General features: G+C 35.2%; 4 protein-coding genes across 7 annotated transcripts; 3 read left to right on the top strand and 1 right to left on the bottom strand.

Annotated features, from left to right (window-relative positions):
* The first annotated feature begins 1,030 nt into the window (after positions 1-1,030).
* On the top strand, positions 1,031-5,990 carry LOC105225687 (protein rolling stone-like). The gene is made up of 5 exons (XM_019990027.3): positions 1,031-2,073; positions 2,154-2,367; positions 2,428-2,529; positions 4,952-5,138; positions 5,757-5,990. The coding sequence occupies exons 1-5, from the start codon at positions 1,957-1,959 to the stop codon at positions 5,935-5,937; spliced, it is 801 nt and encodes a 266-aa protein (XP_019845586.2). The 5' UTR covers positions 1,031-1,956; the 3' UTR covers positions 5,938-5,990.
* Positions 5,991-6,099: 109 nt separating this feature from the next.
* On the top strand, positions 6,100-8,994 carry LOC105225663 (protein rolling stone). 2 transcript variants are annotated; one of them, XM_011204236.4, is made up of 5 exons: positions 6,100-7,873; positions 7,939-8,016; positions 8,090-8,303; positions 8,367-8,733; positions 8,799-8,994. In XM_011204236.4, the coding sequence occupies exons 1-5, from the start codon at positions 7,847-7,849 to the stop codon at positions 8,962-8,964; spliced, it is 852 nt and encodes a 283-aa protein (XP_011202538.2). In that variant the 5' UTR covers positions 6,100-7,846; the 3' UTR covers positions 8,965-8,994. The 2 variants fall into 2 exon arrangements, with proteins under 2 accessions (XP_011202538.2, XP_011202539.2); XM_011204237.4 differs by lacking the exon at positions 7,939-8,016.
* A 109-nt stretch (positions 8,995-9,103) lies between these two features.
* Positions 9,104-11,246, bottom strand: LOC105225661 (COP9 signalosome complex subunit 2). Its single transcript, XM_011204235.4, has 6 exons — positions 11,087-11,246; positions 10,800-10,994; positions 10,614-10,739; positions 10,077-10,558; positions 9,565-9,897; positions 9,104-9,482 (listed from the first exon to the last, which is right to left on the bottom strand). The coding sequence occupies exons 1-6, from the start codon at positions 11,138-11,140 to the stop codon at positions 9,338-9,340; spliced, it is 1,335 nt and encodes a 444-aa protein (XP_011202537.1). The 5' UTR covers positions 11,141-11,246; the 3' UTR covers positions 9,104-9,337.
* A 519-nt stretch (positions 11,247-11,765) lies between these two features.
* On the top strand, positions 11,766-17,273 carry LOC105225660 (tetraspanin-5). 3 transcript variants are annotated; one of them, XR_007423659.1, is made up of 6 exons: positions 11,766-12,187; positions 12,247-12,441; positions 12,640-12,720; positions 12,786-13,064; positions 13,236-13,604; positions 13,704-17,273. XR_007423659.1 is itself a non-coding variant. In XM_049462046.1 (6 exons), the coding sequence occupies exons 1-6, from the start codon at positions 12,098-12,100 to the stop codon at positions 13,770-13,772; spliced, it is 825 nt and encodes a 274-aa protein (XP_049318003.1). In that variant the 5' UTR covers positions 11,766-12,097; the 3' UTR covers positions 13,773-17,273. The 3 variants fall into 3 exon arrangements, 2 of the variants coding, with proteins under 2 accessions (XP_049318003.1, XP_011202534.1); XM_049462046.1 differs by having other exon boundaries at positions 13,236-13,346; XM_011204232.4 differs by having other exon boundaries at positions 11,768-12,187; positions 13,488-13,604.
* The last annotated feature ends 2,507 nt before the right edge of the window (positions 17,274-19,780 follow it).

Raw genomic sequence — 19,780 nt, 5'->3', positions numbered from 1 at the left:
AGACTCCAAGATTCTGGTCCTTTTGGAAAAGGAAGTTGTTCACGGTGTTTGACAGGTCTTAAAACTAATGGTAAATTATAGTACTTAACCGTATATTTAAACTTCGGTCTAATAAATTTAATATTCGTGAGGCAAAAACAGTCTGTAACATGGTCTTTAAATTCTTTTCAAAGGGGCATTTTAACATTTTACGCATTTGAATTTCATAGCATTTCATTGATTGGAAGTGCGGTTCTTGCGTTTTAAGTGTCAGTATATTTGTGTTATCAGTGCGAAAATGAGCTTCGAACAAAGATCCAACATTAAATTTTGTTTTAAAATTGGTAAAACTTTTAACGAAACATTTCAATTGATGAAAGAAGTTAATTGCGATGATTGCCTATCCCGTAGCAGAGTGCACGAGTGATTTCAATGTTATCAAAGTAGTCGTGAGGACATAAATGACGATCAACATGTGGGCCAATCAAAATCCGTGATCACCGGAAATTCCATCGAAACTGTGCGTGAATTCATCAAAAATCAACCGAAATCATCATTGAAATTCATGGAAATGGAATTGAACATCTCCAAAACATCGATTTATCGCATCCTGATGGAACATTTGGGCTTACGAAAGGTGCGTGCACGATTGGTTCCGCACAAATCGACTGACGACCAAAAGTTACTCTCATCGATCGACGCTTGCGACCGATTATTTGACCAAAAATTACATTTTAATCATTAACCACTCTCCGTATTCACCTGATATGGCACCGTGCGACTTCTTCCTTTTCGGAAAAATGAATTTTCCCATGAAAGGAAAGCGTTATGCAAACGTAGAGGCCATTTAAAAGGCTTGCACTGGCATACTGGCGGCCATACCGGCCAACGAGCTAAAATACTCGTTTGACATGCTTTTGGAGCGTGGAAAAAGCTGTATTGAAGCAGAAGGAGACTTTTGATTAAAATAAATTGATTTTGCCGCAAAAACCATTTGTTCTGGTTTTGTTTTTTTTTTTTAAGTCTTGTTTACTTTGGAACGTACCTTGTATTTTTCGATCATGAACCTTTTTATTTCGCATGAACAGTTGTTTACATTATAATTATTTGAACTATACTTGGAAATAATATAAGAACCTTGTTTATACTTGCTTAATAAATCACTAAAAAACTACCAGTTATTGACAGGTTTTTAGATAAAAAAAAATAGCCGCGCGATTGTTACGATGATACGACAGAAACCAACAAAGTACAAAAATAGATTGGTTGGCATGAACTAGAGGAGATTAGAAATTTAAAAAATGTGAGGAACTCATACAATGCAGCAACGGAACAGCTCTTGTTTTTTATACTCATATAACAATAAAGACTTTCCTTAGCTACGAAGTAAATTAGTCTAGTCTGATATACTTTATACCTAAAATACAACATTTACTCAATGAGCGCAAAAATATATGTTTTATCGCTTTTTTAAACAAGCAGAGAGAACGAATGTTTACACCAAAACGCTACACACTGGAGTGGCCTTAAAGATAAAGCATGACAGCGTGCAAAATATGACTTATGCACATTTTTTATGAGAAGCCTTATCAGCTCCATGTACTAAGTTGCCTCTACCATACATACGTACATATGTATGTATATGTAGAAATGTGTTTAGTAAATAAAGGCCGACTTTTGTATCGATGGTATCGATAAAATAGATATAATCGCGTTTGTACCGTAATGCCGATGTTTGAATGTTTATAACCAAGTTATGGTTTGTATGTGCAAATATTATTGATAAGAAAATGGTAAAACTATTGAGACTAAATTTTTTAACATTTTTACCAAAATAAATAGTACCAATTAAGTAGTGATTGAAATTGGAAGCAGATTTCTGTGAGTAAGCACCAAATAATGATAACAATAAGCGGAAAAATATTTGAACTAGCAAAATAATATCTTCAATAAAAATACAGTATTCGTTTGGAACAAATGTTTGATTCGGCGCAAAAATGGCGCACGAACTTTTGCCATCCGCTCGCCAAAGAGTTTCAATTGAAAAAGTTCAGCTTGAAGCATCAACCAATCGATGATTTTGCCAAATCACAAGTAAGTTGTTTAAAGTCGACACTTGAGATATAAAATATTTTTAATATTTAGACCAACTAAATTTTCCCTTCTATTTGTAGTGGCAGAAGGGTAGCCGCTCGTTGTGTTGGCTAATCTATCGCTGGCTCTTAGCAGCCTTTTTCACTGCCGTCGTATGCGACACAATGATCAATCTTTTCTATGCCGGCAAATGGTTTATTTACCTGACCGCATGGGGTTTCTTTCTCTGTATGCTCACAAGTCTGTATGGCGCTATTATAGTTAGCATATATTATTGGCGACCACATGATTTCGGTAAGTGCAGTATTTTTTAAAGGGGGTCTAAAATAAATTCCATAACTTATTTGCTCATAGCTGCCCACCCGATTGTGTTCAAAATTTATTGGGTTTCATATTGGACCACTTTGGTATTGGCGACCGTCATTACACTTGTCTACTGGAGCCTTCTTTATCCATGTAAGTAACGTCAAGAACGCCGTAGTTTTTTTCTTTTATTTTATTTATCAGTTATAGAACTTGATAGATAGACACATAGGACCCCTTTCTCTATCAAAATGATTGCTAAAGCTTAGGAATAGCTTACATTAGACGAAATTTAATTCTAAGTTTTCTTTATCTGCAACTTGAATATCTTCAGGTACTACCATATGGTGGGCAATAGATCAGCGGAGACCTCCCCTATGTAGTCTAGAGGCCCGAATTTAAAATGGTTTTTGGCAATGGTTACTTTTACTCGGCTTGCGTCTATCGTTTCACATTAACTTCAGTTAGACGAGATTTTAGTCTAAAGTTTTCTTTATCTCCATTTTAAATATAGCCATATTGTGAACATTCGACCATTAGTAATTAAGGGGGGTGAGACCTTGCTACTCCCGACATTCACTCACCACCTGAGCCTAGCCAAACACCAGCATGGATTCCGAAAAGTGCACAGCACCACCACAGCACTTAGCGTCATAAACGCCCAGATAGTCCGTGGCCTCAACCAGAAACCACCCTGTGAGAGAACGATCCTCGTAGCGTTGGACTTGTCAAAAGCCTTTGACACAGTCAACCACACAACGCTTCTTCAGTACATAGAAAATAAAAAACAACGCTTCCTCCATGGTTAAAGAGGTGGACCATGAACTATCTGAGCGGTCGTCAGTCATTCGTACTATTTCGAGGGGAAACATCCAAATTGAGAAGAATTAAACAGGGGGTTCCGCAACGTGGTGTCCTCTCCCCGCTACTGTTTAACTTCTATATCTCGAAACTCCCGCAACCACCAGAGGGGGTTTCCATAACCTCGTACGCAGATGACTGCACGATATTGACGTCGGGCAATGGAATCGATGGCATGTGTTCGAAAGTAAACAACTACCTCTCCGACCTTTCTCGTTTCCTCACTGCACGAAATCTCCAACTTTCCCCCACCAAATCCACAGTAACCATATTTACAAACTGGACGAAGGAGTATAGACTTGAACTTAATATTGCAGTCGATGGCGTCAAAATTCCGACTGTCAATAACCCTAAGATTTTAGGCGTAACCCTCGATAGTCTATGTTCCTTCTCTCCCCATACGACCGCGATTATCGCCAAGGTACAGAGCCGCAACAAAATCCTCAAGTCGCTAGCCGGCAGCACATGGGGAAAAGACAAAGAAACGTTGTTGGCAACTTACAAGGCAATCGGCCGGCCGGTCCTCAACTACGCAGCACCAATATGGTCGCCTGGATGCAGTGGTACGCAGATGAAGAAACTTCAGACCTGCAAGAATACAGTACTCCGGACCAGGACGGGATGCCTCTTGAACACCTCCACAGTGAGACGCGCATGATACCTGTAAAGGAGCATAATAAAATCCTCTCCAGGCAGTTCCTGCTGGGATGTTTCCGTAGGAATCACCCTTGCAGCCATCTGCTTGGAGCGGAACCGCCTCCTAAGAGCATCAAGAGGTCATTCCTTGACTACGTCGACGACATCGAACAGTACGCCGACCGGACTTCGGACGCAACAGTCTTTCGACAGGTACTGACCGCCATTCACAGTGGAGCCATCAACACCTTCACCGACTCCCTTCTCGTGAATGGCGTTCTTGGAGTCAAACCACCACCTATTGCAGACGAAGAGCTCCAGTTGCCGCGAGAGACCCTAGCGCAACTTCGTTTCGGATACTGTAGCAGGTTAAACTCTTACTTATCCAGAATCGACCACGACATACCTAATGTATGTCCTGCATGCAACGAGTCTTCGCATGACACTGGCCACCTGTTTGCATGCCCTACAAACCCTACTCATCTAACACCTTCCTCCCTTTGGTCCGACCCCGTCGAAACAGCACGTTTCTTGGGCCTACCGTTACATGACCTCGACGACAACACAAACAACCCTTACCACCCTAACGGGGATTAGCAAACCGTTAAAACAACAACAACAAAGGGGGTTTCTAGCCTATAGGCACGAATTTTGATAGTTTTTACTATCGGCTCTATTATATTAGATTAAATTTTAAGATCATGTCATCTTCGGAAAATTAACCGAATTTTTAAATATGTACCTAAACATTCTCAAGATCATGATCGTGGTTAATAGATGGAATCGGGCCGATACTACCCCAACTCTCACTTACTACATAAAATGATCTTACAAACCTTATGCCAAATTTGTCGGTCAGTGTATGTATGTATGTATATATAAAATTGCTTGGATTCCGATCCTCTGGTTGACGTTTTACATCGTAAAGTATTTCCCTGGCCATGCAAGTTAGAAGAGTATAAAATAACTGTTGCACCCGAGCTTAGCCCATTCTTACTTGTTTTTTTGATTTTTTTTTTTTTTTGGTTTTGCAATGGTAATAATTATTAAAATATTTTTGTACTTTTAAATCGAACAGATGACAAGAGCGGAATTTCGTTGACTTACAATTTACTAGGACATGCCAGCAATTCCATTCTGATGGTGTTAGATCATATGTTGGTTGCATTTCCCACACGCATACTCCACTTCGTGTATCCCATTGGATTGGGCGTGATTTATGCCATATTTTCACTTATCTATTATTTTGCCGGAGGCGTAGACACGTAAGTTTAAAATATATTTTTTGCAGTATTTTAAAGATTTACATATTTAAGGGACCAGTTGATAATCAAATATATGACACGCAGTTTCGGTGGTCCTCGAGGTACATATATGTTTGACTTTGCGTAGAGCTTTCGCTTACCCAAATACCAAATACCATATTCATGAACGATATGTTCAGATTGCTTTGATATTATTATTAGATTTGTATTTATTATTAGAGTTGTTCGGGATCTCGAACAATACTAATACTAATCGAGGTATGTAAATATAGGGTTAAATAAATCAAAATTAGTGGAATAACGAGATGAGTTGATATCCAAATGCATATCTGCTGGCCCTAGGCGTTGGTCTTGTATTATTCAAATATGTCGACATTAAAATCTTACCATCCTAAAGAGCAAAGAAACTTATCTTTTGGAGAAACTCTATACAGTAAATGGTTTCAAAAACTATGTCATAAACAAACACCAAATACACCATGATTATATTGTTCTCAATCCCATAAGTGACTTTTAATTTGAACTCGATGTATCAAGAAATTAATGAGACTTTCTTAAACACTGATTATTTTCATTTCATCCGTAAATCCCTAATTAAATTTTTTTTCTGAATTCCAGACACGGCGACCATTATATATATACGATTTTAGATTGGGCCGAACCAGAGACGGCGGTAATAACTATTATTATTTGCTTTGCATTACTTTCAATTATGTCATTTCTACTCTTTGGGTTGTACAAACTGCGTTGCTTCATTTACCGAAAGATCAATAAGTCCGTTTTAGTGCTTCAAGTTTGATTTTATATTAAGTATGAGCGTATTGTATACATAAAATATTAGGTTGTCAAATATCTCCCTTCCGCCTTTTTGTTTTTTGAATCTCGCGGCTTTTTGTAAAGCGAGCAGAGCTCGTATCTGACAATACTATACATCGTTTGAAAGGTCTTGACATAACCTACAAAACGACGCTATGCATGATTAGTTTGGATATTGCGTTCAACAGTTATAGACGTGTAAACATGGAGTTCACTAACGCCGAAATTCGCGCTATTTTAAAGTTTTCCTTCGTTAAAGGCAAATCCGCTAGAGAAACGTTCCGTGAGATTAATGTTGTTTTGGGGGATGGTACTCTATCACTTCGAACTGCGGACGAATGGTTTCGACGATTCAGAGCGGGTGAAAACGACACCATGGATAAGCCAGCCGGCGGAAGACCTGTGACGACGAATACCGATCAAATCATGGAAAACATCGTGTTAGACCGGCATGTGGCATCTCGTGACATCGCCCAGAAGATGGAAGTTAGTCACCAAACCATTTTAAACCATCTGCAGAAGGCTGGATACACAAAAAAGCTTGATGTTTGGGTGCCGCATGATTTGACGCAAAAAAAACTTCTGGACCAAATCAACGCCTGCGATATGCTGCTGAAACGGAATGAACTCGACCCATTTTTGAAGTGGATAGTGACTGGCGACGAAAAATGGATCACATACGACAATATTAAGCGGAAACGGTCGTGGTCGAAGGCCGGTGAATCAGCCCAAACAGTGACCAAGCCGGGATTGACGGCCAGGAAGGTTTTGCTGTATGTTTGGTGGGATTAGAAGGGAATCATCCACTATGAGCTGCTCCCAAATGGTCAGACGCTTAATTCTACCATCTACTGCGAACAACTGGACCGCTTGAGGCAGGCAATCGACCATAAGCGTCCACAATTGGCCAATTGGAAGGGTGTAGTGTTCCACCAGGACAACGCCAGACCACACACTTCGTTGATGACTCGTCAGGAGCTACGGGAGCTCGGTTGGAAACCATTTTTATTTGACAATATATCTTCACGAAATTTGGCATGGATTATTTTCCAAGCCAAGTCAATCTCCGTAGGAATTGTTTGGATCGAACCATTGTATAATTATTATCTTTTCTGCCATGGCCACAATTATTGGAAAAAAATAGATAGATGTTAATTTCGGGGTTCTGTATAAGGTGAGGCAGGCTTTTAAAGGCTTTTCTTATGGAGGCTAGCTTCAAACCAATCTAAAATTGATTTTGAATAAGTGAGAAATACATTTTACTCCGGAGCGCTCGAAAACACTCCAGCTCTGAAAGTATTCGACGCAGTACCCGCCGGGGAAAGCAGAGGAAGAGGAAGACATGCACTTCGTTGGAAGAACCAGGTGGAGAAGGACCTTGCTTCGCTTGGAATATCCAATTGGCGCCACATAGCGAAAAGAAGAAACGACTGGTGCGCTGTTGTTGACTCGGCTATAATCGCGAAAGCGGTGTCTACGCCAGTAAAGAACAAGAAGAAGCATTTCACAAAAAAAAAAATTTAAACATTATGATCCAACGATAACATTTCTATAACAGTACGCTCAAATCCTTTAGGCAGTAGCTACAAAAAAAGCATAACTGTTAAATACTTATGTACATACATACATACGTGTTACTATATGATTGTCATATAATAATTGACTTGAGTTTTTGTATTTATTATTTTTCAACAAACAAAATTTATTTCGCTTTTTGTCCACCGAACTGCAACAAAATTTTACGCTTATGACTTTGGCAAAACGGAAATAATAAAATCAACAAGTTTGTGCAAAGAAATAAAAAAACAAAGAAAAAGTCAAATAACTAAAAAAATAATATATTTAATAAATAAGCGATTGAGACAAAAGGGCAGCATTTTGGCCGGCTGTAAATGGATGTACAAGTGCAAATAAGTGAAGTAGGTATCCATTAATGTCATAAACTGAGCATAATCCCTCAGCTTAACAACGAATGATTTTACAGAGCGGTTCACAGTGCTGCAGCTGCCGCTGTTGGCGGCATAACGGTGACGAGCCAGTAAACAGTTTTTTCAAATCACAAGTGTGCGCATAATTAGCTCCACTCACGCTAGGCATTTTTAATTCACTTTCAACTTTCATCATTTGCATTACAGTGGCAGAAGAGTGAGTGGTCCATACTATTCTTGATATACCGCTGGTGCTTTGCCACCTGGTTGGTGGTCACTATGGGTTTGAGTTTGGAGCTGTTCTTCTTCGATGGCAAATGGTTTATTTATTTCACCAATTGGGGTTACTTGCTCTGCACATTCGTCGCGCTACTCAGCGCCATACTAGTTACGGTCTACTGTTTCACTGCGCCAAAAACACGTATGCATGTTTCAACTTTTTCTTGTTGTACTCATGTATACTGTATGTGTGTTTCATTTTCAGCTTGCCCACGCTGGATGGTGGAATTATACTGGCATTTGCATATATCCGCATTTGTATGTGCTATCGGTCTATCATTTCTTTATTGGGCATTTATATATCCATTTTCGAATTTTAAAGTACCCGAAGGCATACATCGCATCGAAATCATACGGTTGTATCGGTACTTCTTCGATGGACCCGATAATCACAGTTGTCTTGCCTACTTCCACAACATCAATTCGCATGCAATCAATTCGGTTTTAATGATTATCGATCAAGTTGTGGTGGCATTTCCCACCCGTATAATACACTTCGTCTATCCAGCGCTCATTGTCATCGCATATTTAGTATTTTCGATAGTATATTTTCTGATAGGCGGCGAAAATGTGTAAGTACTCTTAAGACAGTGTGGAAAATTGTAAAGTAACTTCCCTCACATATTTTAATTTGCAGAATAGGTAAACCATATATATATAGAATACTTAATTGGGGCGAATATCCCGTGTCTTCCGCATTAGTCGCTTGTAGCGGTTTGCTGCTTGTGGTGCCAATGTGTGTTTTGGCATTTCTTATTTACAAATTACGTGTGTGGGTGAGTTCCGGCAAATGTCTATCGTAAAACTTAATTTGAACTTAATATTGGAAACCAAAAACAAAAAAATGAAATTAAGTAATATGTATGCTCTTTACATGAAAAAATAAAGGTAACTTACTATTATTATAGAAATTTATGTAATAAGTGCATGTTTTCGAAAGCGTTTCGTATTATTCAAATAACATCATTTTTATTGAAGACGTTGAAATTAAATTTTGCAAATTAGAAAAAGGATGGAAATACTAAAAATATTGATAAACCGCATCTTTTTTAAATTTTTAAATAACAATATTAAAATAAAGAACACTAATTAATAGGCAAATCTTCCATTTATGTAGTAATCCTTTATTGTAGCAAGCATGTTTTTAACCCGCTTAACACAAATCTACACTATCGTTTATGCCATTTTGTTGACCACAGCCTGATGCAGCGACGAGATTTGATTCGCCCAACCGTCCACGGCATTGTAACGCGCTGCATTGCTATTTTCTTTATCAAGTTGTAGCACTTGATTAATTTGATCGATGCGTCCTTGGATCGTGCTAAAATAAATTAAAGCGATTTCAACAATTATAAAAAAGTATTACATTTTAAAATTATATTAATGAATAAATTTGTACTTACTTATCCAGTATGCACGATACTAATAGACTTTCCACTTCTGCTGCCTCTATTTTCAACTTTGTCGCTATGAATGGTATGCCAATATTTTTATAGGGCCGTATCAGTTTGATCAGTACCTGTGTGCGTATATTGCGTAGCAGATCTTCAATATGTTCACGTATAAATTGATCATCCATAATGCTTTTGTGATTAGTCTTTAGTATGGACTCGAATTCTGTAATATCATTATTTTGATACGAAATAACCAGTTTCGTCATGGCCACAATTTCGGGATCTTGTTTATATGGTTTGGCCTCTTGCGAATCAAAGGGATTTATGCCGGACTTCATTAACCTTTAGAAATTACGAAGAATGTGTATAATTAATAACTTAAAAATATCTGTATACATATAAAGTCAAATTTTTAATTTGCTTTGAACATGAATTGTATGTCATGCTTTTGGTACAAAAATTTTTTGGCATTTTTACCATTTAGAATGTATTTGGATACTAAATAATATATTTTAACTCACATGTTTGCCAAAACCAAATATTTCAAGCAAGTTGTGCGTCGTGGAGAACCGGATTCATCATAATTCTTGAACGCTTCAAAGAAGTCTGTATGTGCTTTTTCGAATTCACCTTCTCTCAAATGCATTTTTCCGCCACACTCACGTATTACACCCATGATTAATGGATGTGGTATTGCTGATTTAATATGTAATGATTGTTCATATAAAGCTTTCAGCTTTTTGTTGTTTTTCTGCACGGTATACATTTGTATCTCTAGTGCATATATCTCGAGTAACTGTGTGCCTTTCTTTAAGTCATCCTCACCATCATCAGTTTGACACGACAGGTGTAGTTGCTTTAATATTTTTTGCAATTTAATAAAATCGCCAAGATCAAAATATAGTTTTCCTAATTTGGTGTTAGTTTTGAACCAAAGGCGGTCATTTTTGGCATCCTTTAACGCATCTAATGTAGTTTCATAAAACTTTTGCAATATCTCCATCTAAAACATTATTTATCAAATTATGTTATAAAAAATTACATAAAGCAGAACTTACATTTTTGGAAGTGGAAATATAGTCCAAAATGGAATTTATTGACTTTTCCGAATGATTGCGCGTGACGGCACTTTTAATATAAGTCAATAGAAGTTTGTAACGCTCCATCATTTCATTATAATTATTCTGTAAAACCACACACATTAATTCTACATTTATAATCGTACAATCTGAAATTTGCCTCACCAATTTAAAATTTATTTTAATCATTTGCTTAAGCGCTTTGAAACCCCATTCCCCTTTTTCGCCACCCTCTAAGTCCAGCACCTTCTGAAATGATGCCAGCGCGCCATTTGGATTTTCTTCTTTTAAGGCTTTGCTATTGTAATATTGATTTTCTAGATCCACATCTGGTTCTGAGTTGCTGTCTTCCGAGTACTCCTGCAAAGGAAGCCAGTAAAGCCGGTCAACAAGAAAACATTATTTCTCTGCTAGAACATGCTATACTTTAAAACAAATTTATGGAAACATACCAATCCATAATCCTCGTCATCTTCACACATAAAATCATCCTCATTATCAGACATTTTGGTTATTTATCACCTAAATTATAAATTCTTTTAATAACCCAATATACTTCTTTCTTTCACAGCACAAACTTTCCTCTTCTTAGCAAGCCATTCACAATAGATAATGATGTTAGCAAAAACTTGCTTAAGCATAACAATATAATTGTTCTGTTTATTTTGACGTTACTACGTCTTTGAAACAAAAATATTTACTTGCGACTATTGCAAAATTTATTTATAATTAAAAAGAAATAATGCTTTACAAAAACGTGTCTATATCAAACGAAATCGTTCTAGTGTACTTTACCCCTAGATACAGGTACTAACAAAATTTTTATTTATTTTTCTTAATTCAATAGTAATTTAGCTGTTCTGTTTACATTTCCCCAATTTTAAAAATTACTAGAATGCTAAATGAATTTTTTGTTTTTATTTCGAATCAAATAACGAATTGCGTACCTTCATAAAGTTTTTCACAGTAACGTTAAGTTACTGTTGTATTAATTAAGTCACAACGTTAAGGAAAAGCACATATGTATATTAAAAACGAAACTGTTGATTACCAAATTGTTTACTTAAAATTTAAAATAGTTCAAGCTGTTCTATTTCTGAGGACGTCACTGTCACTTTTTGATTTCGTTTGTTTTGACATTCGTTCCAATAAGGAAAAACTGATCTGACAAGAAAAGCTTGGAAGAAAACTTCTATAAATATTTTTGTTACAAATTTAACCCACATCAAAAAATTCCAATATATCGTAATGTTCAATAAATAAAAAAAGAGAATGTGCATTTATAGCAATATTTTAAAACTTATTATAGTGAACATTGTAAAGACAAAGGGAATACTTCTGTAGTTCAAGGCAACAGCCTAGGAAAGCAAATTCTACATTCTTTTGTATAAGGTCAATTTCATACAAGTCAATTTTTTTGGTAATATAGCATACGTATATATAAATATAAAAAAGTAACAAAAATGCCTTCCGTACGGAAATACCGTCGCGAAACCACTGAGATAAGCTGTTGTTTAAAATATCTACTCTTCAGCAGCAACGTAGTTGTTTGGGTAAGTTAAATGGAAATGAAGTTATTCATAAAGTTAGCTTTTTTTATTTATTTTTGAAGACTGCTGGATTATGTGTTCTGGCCGTTGGTATTTGGGCTTGGAATGAAAAGGATATGTTCAGTAATTTGGCTAAGCTAACATTTATAGCCTTAGATCCGGCCTTTGTATTAATTTGTACGGGCACAATCACATTTATAATTGGCTTTACTGGAAGCGTTGGAGCGCTACGAGAAAATACCTGTCTCTTGTCACTGGTAAGAAATTTCGTAAATTTTTCGTAAACTCAATGGTTATTGCATTAAAGGAAAAACTAAAATAATCAAACACAATTTAAAGAAGGGTCGTCAAGAGCTCTTATTGAAACTATATTTGTAGAAAAAAAAGGGTATATAATTTTAAACAGCCTCAAAATAATTTCTTTATTCTCTTGACATTATCCAAAAAAATTAAAGTACGCACTATTCCTGTCGTTGCTGCTGACATTTGAAATAAGCTTGGGCATATTAACTTTTGTACTAAAGGATAAGGGTTGGGTGAGTTCATACCACTTGCAATACATTTACTACATTTATTTATACAATTTCACACCTTAATTTAGATAAAAGATCAAGCTACAGAGGGATTACGTGCCTTCATAATTCACTACCGTGAAGATCCAGATCAGCAAAATCTTATCGACTGGATACAAGAAGATTGGCTGCAGTGTTGTGGAATTGATGGCCCAAAAGATTGGGATAGCAATAACTATTTCAATTGCTCATCCAGCGCCATTGGAAGTCGGGAAGCATGTGGAGTGCCGTTTTCATGCTGCCGTCGGCGACCAACCGAATTAATAAAGAATAAGCAGTGTGGCTACGATGTGCGCAAGGAAGGATATGTATGTGTAGTTGTAGAAAAATAAGCCCAACCAAACAGTTCTTTGCATTTTATTACTAATTCTGTACTATTCTCTTACTAATGCTTTCTATTTGCTGCCTACTAAATAATGGAATGAACTTTTTAATGAATACAATCACACGAATTGTTAAATACTGGTGTTGGGCTATAGCCGGTGGAACGACATATCTATGAGCGCGGTTGTTTGCGAGCAGGCGAAGATTGGCTGGAAGCACACTTGATTAGTGTAGCGTCTTCCTGCATTTGTATACTTGTAGTGCAGGTCCTGTTGTACTAACATTTTTTAAATCTAGTATTATAATTTAAGCTGCATGTTAACAATTTATGAATTATTTTATTTTTTGTTTTTACAGTTTTTGTCCTACTAATACTTTTATTATTATTTATTTTTGTGTTATCCTAGAATTTTGAAATATCGAAAATCATTTACGAAAAAGGCTGTGTACAAGCGGGTGAAGAGTGGATTGAGCATAATTTAATTATAATTTCAACCAGCGTTATTATACTTATTTTCGTACAGGTTTGTTTTGTTTAATTTGAATTATGTTTTTGATACTTTTATATTATCCCTATAACTGTATCTATATAATATACACTAACTTATAATTTCAATTTACAGATACTTGGCATTTGCTTCACACAAAATCTCCGCGCCGATATAAATGCGCAAAAATCTAAGTATCACTGACAAATACCTTCCGCCGCACCATGCAATGGCATACCGCCAAGACCCACTGCCATTTAGGTCGGCTACAAGTCCCGCCGCAACATGTGGGTGTAGTATGAAAGAGTGCATATGTGAAAATGAACGGGTAAAGTAATGCAAAGTAAACTAGTTAAACGATTAAACGTAAGCTTTAAACTTCCGACTATGCTACCATTATGAGTTAGATACATATACATATGTACATACTAAATATACCGAACTTAGTGAAACATAGAGACATGCAAACACCTATACTGAAAAAGCAACAACAACTGAATAGTGATTAAGGCTTTTTAAAGTTCGATTTGTATGAATTTAGTTATATATTTACACTTTTTAGTTACTCTGTTTTACATTAAACCGATTTATAAGCTCTCCTAAATGCTTAACAAATATTAAAATCTCGTACACGATACATGCTTCCACTAATTTTCAAGTCAAACTCAAATTGCAGCTGTGATAACTCTTTTGGTCAGCTTTCAAAATACTCACCCAAACAAAACAAAACTAACTTGACTTATAATGATGCAACTCAAACTAAGCAAAAGTTATAAGCTACATGCATACAAAAATAACACACCTATGTATATACATATATGCATATATTTTTTTATTTTCACAACAACTTTGATGCACTTGAAAAGTCTATTAAGTATAGCAAACTGTAACCTGATATACTGTTTTGTTGCTATTTAAACGCAATAAGTGAAGATATTACTATTAGTCCAGAAAAAGTATACTGCATAAGTAAATGTCTATTTTAAATACACTCGTCCTTATGTGGTTGGAGCGCATGCATATTATTCGGGACGGAGGAAAAAATGCGCTCACGGCCATCTAACTATTTATCAGCAGAGTCAAGTAAAGACTAACTGTGTTAATGCTCTATTCAATATAAATAAAAGGCTCAAACCAAAGTAATTAAGCAGATTTAGTCCTACTAACTATTAAATAAACTAATAAGTGTAACGAAAAAAAGGACTCGTGAGTTTCGTTAGCTTAAACGAAACGCAAAAATCTAGTTATTTTGTGAGACCACAATAAGTGAGTTAAGTATAAAATTACTTTTACACGTTAGGAATTACACTTAAAATGTAAACTAAATAAAAATATGCGATATGACATATGCATGTATTAGGGTGGTGATTATTATTTTATGTTTTCATTGTAATTTTACTTCTGTACATTTACAAAAAAGTAAATACACTCGTGGCCACGCAAACCTTACTACTATATTTTCGTAAATTTTGTTTCGGCCTTTTGTTGTTTTTTTTATGTTTTTAGTAAGCAGAAGTAAACTGAATTATATTATCTAAATATAATTATAGTTTTTAATTTATTACGTTTAATGAGTAAAACACAGGTTAGCTTTTACTATACAAAAGCGGCCGATATTATTGTTTTTAAAGTGATACACCGACTAAAATTCGTGTTTCAATAAAAAAAAATAAAATAAAATATTAATTTCAATTATTGTGTAAATAAAATAAAATTAAAAAATATAATTTTTTCATCTTTTTTCATTTTCATTTAGAGCTCATTTTGGTAAGCTCATTATCTTACAATTGATTTCTCTATGTATAGCTGAATATATTTTGTTTTTAATTTTTAATATTTTTGATAAATAACATGTCATTAACTTATTTCTAAATAAAAAATTTCTATACCGCAAAAAGTACCGCTATAAAGTGTAGTCAAATATGCACAATACTTGAGAATTTTGAGTGGTAAGGTTTGCGTGGCCACGAGTGTACATATAATACAAAAAGTTTAAAAAGGAGCTAGTAAAGGATTTTTAAAAATACAAATATAAATATAATAATCTGTTCAAGCAAAACGTAGGCTAAGATTTTAATCTTTTTTGGGTCTATAACTCTTTGATGCGAAACTTTTTCCTTATGCCATTAAAAATATAACAAATTGCATACAATTTTTAGCATATTTTTGCTCCACCCTAATACATATGTCTAGGTATGTACTTACATTTAAATAAAAATTAGTTAGATATTGGACAGACGAATATTGTACTGATTTATATGTATATAAGTAATAACAATTAGCTAGCATCACATACTATTATTAACTAAAAGAGATTTCTGTATTGAAAAACTCTTAGATATAAGCTGAACTTGCAAAGGAATCTCAATTTTCAACTCAAAAATTCAGATCAGCCATGGAATTTTGACAAAAGTTTGTTTTTGTTTTTCATCTCACGTTTTTACGGTTTTTCATACCATTATTCTTTAAATATTAACGCCTGTTATTAATATGCTCTAAGGCCAGGCGTATAATTGCCTTCTTTTACTCCCGCTGTTGTCGTAAGATGTATTTTCACTGCCCGAATATAAAGAAATTATTATTGTAATAGCTCTCAGTAAAAAAAATCTCTTTAATATAAGTATTTGCCTTTCGACAACTTTTGCGTACAAAGAAAAAATTGATATTATCTTGAAAGTATTTAAAAAAATGTTTATTTATATGTTAATTTGTAAAGTAAAAAAAATTAGAAAATTGCATTCCATAAAAAGTAAATCTTACAAGTAAGCTAGAATAATTGTCTTTCCTTCTTCTTCCTTATTTTATTTATTTCCATTTTTTATTTTTGATATTTTCAATGTTTTACTTTGTAATACGTATTTAGTTTTGAGTGCATTGTTTATAAATCGTTATATTAAATATAAAGCTTATTGTTTGTGTTTATGTAACACCAATTAAGATTACTCGATTACTATCTGTAAGCATTAGGTCGCTTAAATTAATTGCCTGCGCTTCGTCAAACCTTGGAAAGTTTGGTATCTGTCAAACAACAGGTAAATAACAGAAATAACATAAGTGTATTCAACTTTAATGCGGTAACCACATATTATATTGAATACAAACTATAAAATATCCTTCTTACTTTAAGTTATAAAACTTTGAAAAAAAAGAACAGTGGTAAGGCGTTTCGTAGGCAGTTTATGATATTCAAGATATGTTAAACATTTTCTTTAATGCTTCCATTACACTATAAAATATTGATTACATAAAATGTTATGTAGGTTATGTACACACACACTTTTTTAGATAGTTATAAATATTATATAGTATTACGAAACGAATAAATTTCTCTCGTTTGCCAAGCATTTTCCTGTAAGCAAATAATCGTAAGTGTAGTAAATACAACAATTACATTAATATTTTTATTTGTAGAAATAACGTATGGCTTTTAGAATAGCATGCCGCGATTACGGGATTTAAATGAATGTGGGCTGAAAGAAGAGGTTCTTTAAATTAATATTATATGCAATATATACATAGGTTATATGCCTTCGTAAAATGTTTATATGCAATTAATGCCCGGTTTCACAGTCCATACTTAAGTTGTGCCCAAATAAAATCTTAGCTAAGCATTGTTGCAGACTGAGTAGTCGTTTGTGTTTCACAGTCAATGCTTAATTTCTATAAAATTTTATTATGATATATGGCAACGTTATGGGCAACATACATATGTTTTACAAATGTCATCCATAAAAATATGTTTGAAATATTTAAATTGTAACAGACTATAAATAAATTTGCAAGGAAAGTTGTATCGAAAATGGATGAAAACAAGAAAAGAACCCCGAATTTTACCGCTAGCGAGTCGGAGTACATATTGGAAAAGGTGGAAAACCCAATCCAATTCTTTATTTCTTCACAAAAAATAATTTCTTATTATTCTTCGTTTGACAATTAACTGAAAATTGAAAACAATTCAAAACAAAAATCAGCTGTTACTTAAGCACTGCTTAAGTCTCCCATTTTCAGTATTTAAGCATAGAGCACTATTTTCCTGTTTTATCTTAAGCACAGCTACAGTATGGACTGTGAAACCGGGCATAAATGTACATACAAAGGTAAAACAGTTTTTTTTAATTACTAAACAATTTGTGTTTATTAAATTTTTGTTTGAATGCCCTGTATTGCTATAAATCGAAAAATTACTTACATAAAATTGGTGAATTTTGGAACTTTAAATACATATATATTAAAAAGAATAAGTCAGCGGCAGCTTTATATTCATACATATTCTTAATCTAAAGAACCTACGCTTACTTGGCCTATATCCCTTGTAGCCCCGAAATCGCGGCATCATATTCTAAATCCCAGCAAAAATATCTGAAGTTCTTTTTAGGCATGAAGCTGAAAAGTGCTTTTAAAAATTATTTTCATTATGTATATATGTACCTATAATGTTCATATTTTTTTCTTTTAATTTAAATAGTTTGAGTACTTAGCAAAATGTTTGCAAGTTGTGACGCCCTTACGATTTATGTTGCTTATACAATCATATACAAATGTATACATATAATAAAAATATATAGTATATGTACTTTACTGCATATATATAAGCACTTTAATGTAATAAACAAAACACTAAGTAAATGTTTAGTTAACAAAACCTTTTAAACTTGTGGAAATTTATTTCGTGCATAAGGATCAGACAAGTAAAGTTGGCTGAAAGAAATCAAATGTTAAATTTATTTACAGGTCATACTAAAATAAATAAATAAATAAAATATTTTACAGATCAATTCTTAATTGGGAAATAATATGGTTTCTCAAAAAATTTTGATCCAACAGTGGAAGAACTTTTTTGAATGGAAGTATCCATATAGATTATGGAATTTGTGTAACGCTTCTCCAAGGGTCCGTACCGGTTACGTAGATCCTACTATCCTGGTCTTTTAAAATATTCGCTCCTCACTTTCTCAGTTGAGTGAAACCACTTTTTGAGTTTGCGAGAGTGGAAAGATCGCTGAGGAACAGATATGACTAATGTGTGAGGCAATAGTTTAAGCCGAAATCTGTCAGACGTATCGCAAGCTAAGTGGGCCGATACGGAGACTTGGGGAAAATGCGGTTGCTTGGCTTTGCATATTGTCTCTTGATTGTTTGATCATGTTCTGACTTATTCATTTTGTAGCCGATAATTGTATTTTCAGGCGATTTCTACAACTTTCACCGAGCAACAACAATTCCGCGGTTCTTATTGCTTTTGATCAGATTGTTCTTTGAAAGTCGAACACAGTTGGAAAAAATATCATGCAACTTTGACAGTATTCTACGAAGTATGACAATTAAATAATGAGACTGATTCCATAAAAACCGAATATTTGAAAATTATTCTACAACTCTGCCATCCCCTTCAAAGTAGTCCCCTTGGGCAGCTATACAGCGATTCCAGCGCGTTTTCCATGCTTCGTAACATTTCTGGAACGCTTCGACTGGGATGTCCGCGAGTACCCTCGTCACGGCCGCCTGGATGTCCGTAATCGACTCAAAATGGGTTCCTTTGACCACCGATTTTGTTTTAGGAAACAAAAAAAAGTCACAGGGTGACATGTCGGGCGAATAAGACGGCTGTTGCAACACGGCGATCCCTTTAGAGGCCAAATACTGGGACACGCTGAGGGCGGTGTGGCACGGCGCGTTGTCGTGATGAAGGATCCAGTTACGAGCGATGTCTGGGCGCACCCTGTTGACTCGTTTTCGCAATCTTTCGAGTACTTGACAATAGTAGACTTGATTCACAGTTTTCTTCGGTGGAACGAATTCTTTGTGGACGATTCCACGGCTATCAAAAAAGGCAATAATCATCGTTTTCACCTTCGACTTGCTCATGCGAGCTTTTTTCGGGCGGGGGGCGCGCGGAGACAACCATTGTGAGCTTTGGCGTTTGGTTTCCGGGTCTAAGAGTACTATCACCATACAGTCTTGCAATTTTAGCGTACGTTTCCGAAGGTGTTTCGCCCAATCTAGCGCAAAATTTTATCGCGACGCGTTGCTCTTGATTTCGTTTTTCCACTTTCATGACGAACGCTACAAACACACGTCTACTCAACTTAACGCAGCTTTCGAACTAAACAAGCTAGAGCGATGGTACATATATCAATGGAGAGGGGAGGGATGCCGGAAAAAGAGAAAGGGAAGGTCACAGGTCACAGGTTTACCACAAGCGCGGCAATAAA

This window comes from Bactrocera dorsalis, chromosome 1, assembly GCF_023373825.1.
Source record: "Bactrocera dorsalis isolate Fly_Bdor chromosome 1, ASM2337382v1, whole genome shotgun sequence".
Lineage (NCBI taxonomy): Eukaryota > Metazoa > Arthropoda > Insecta > Diptera > Tephritidae > Bactrocera > Bactrocera dorsalis.
The sequence above is the reverse complement of the archived record's forward strand: the minus strand, read 5'-3'. Positions and strand labels throughout refer to the sequence as shown.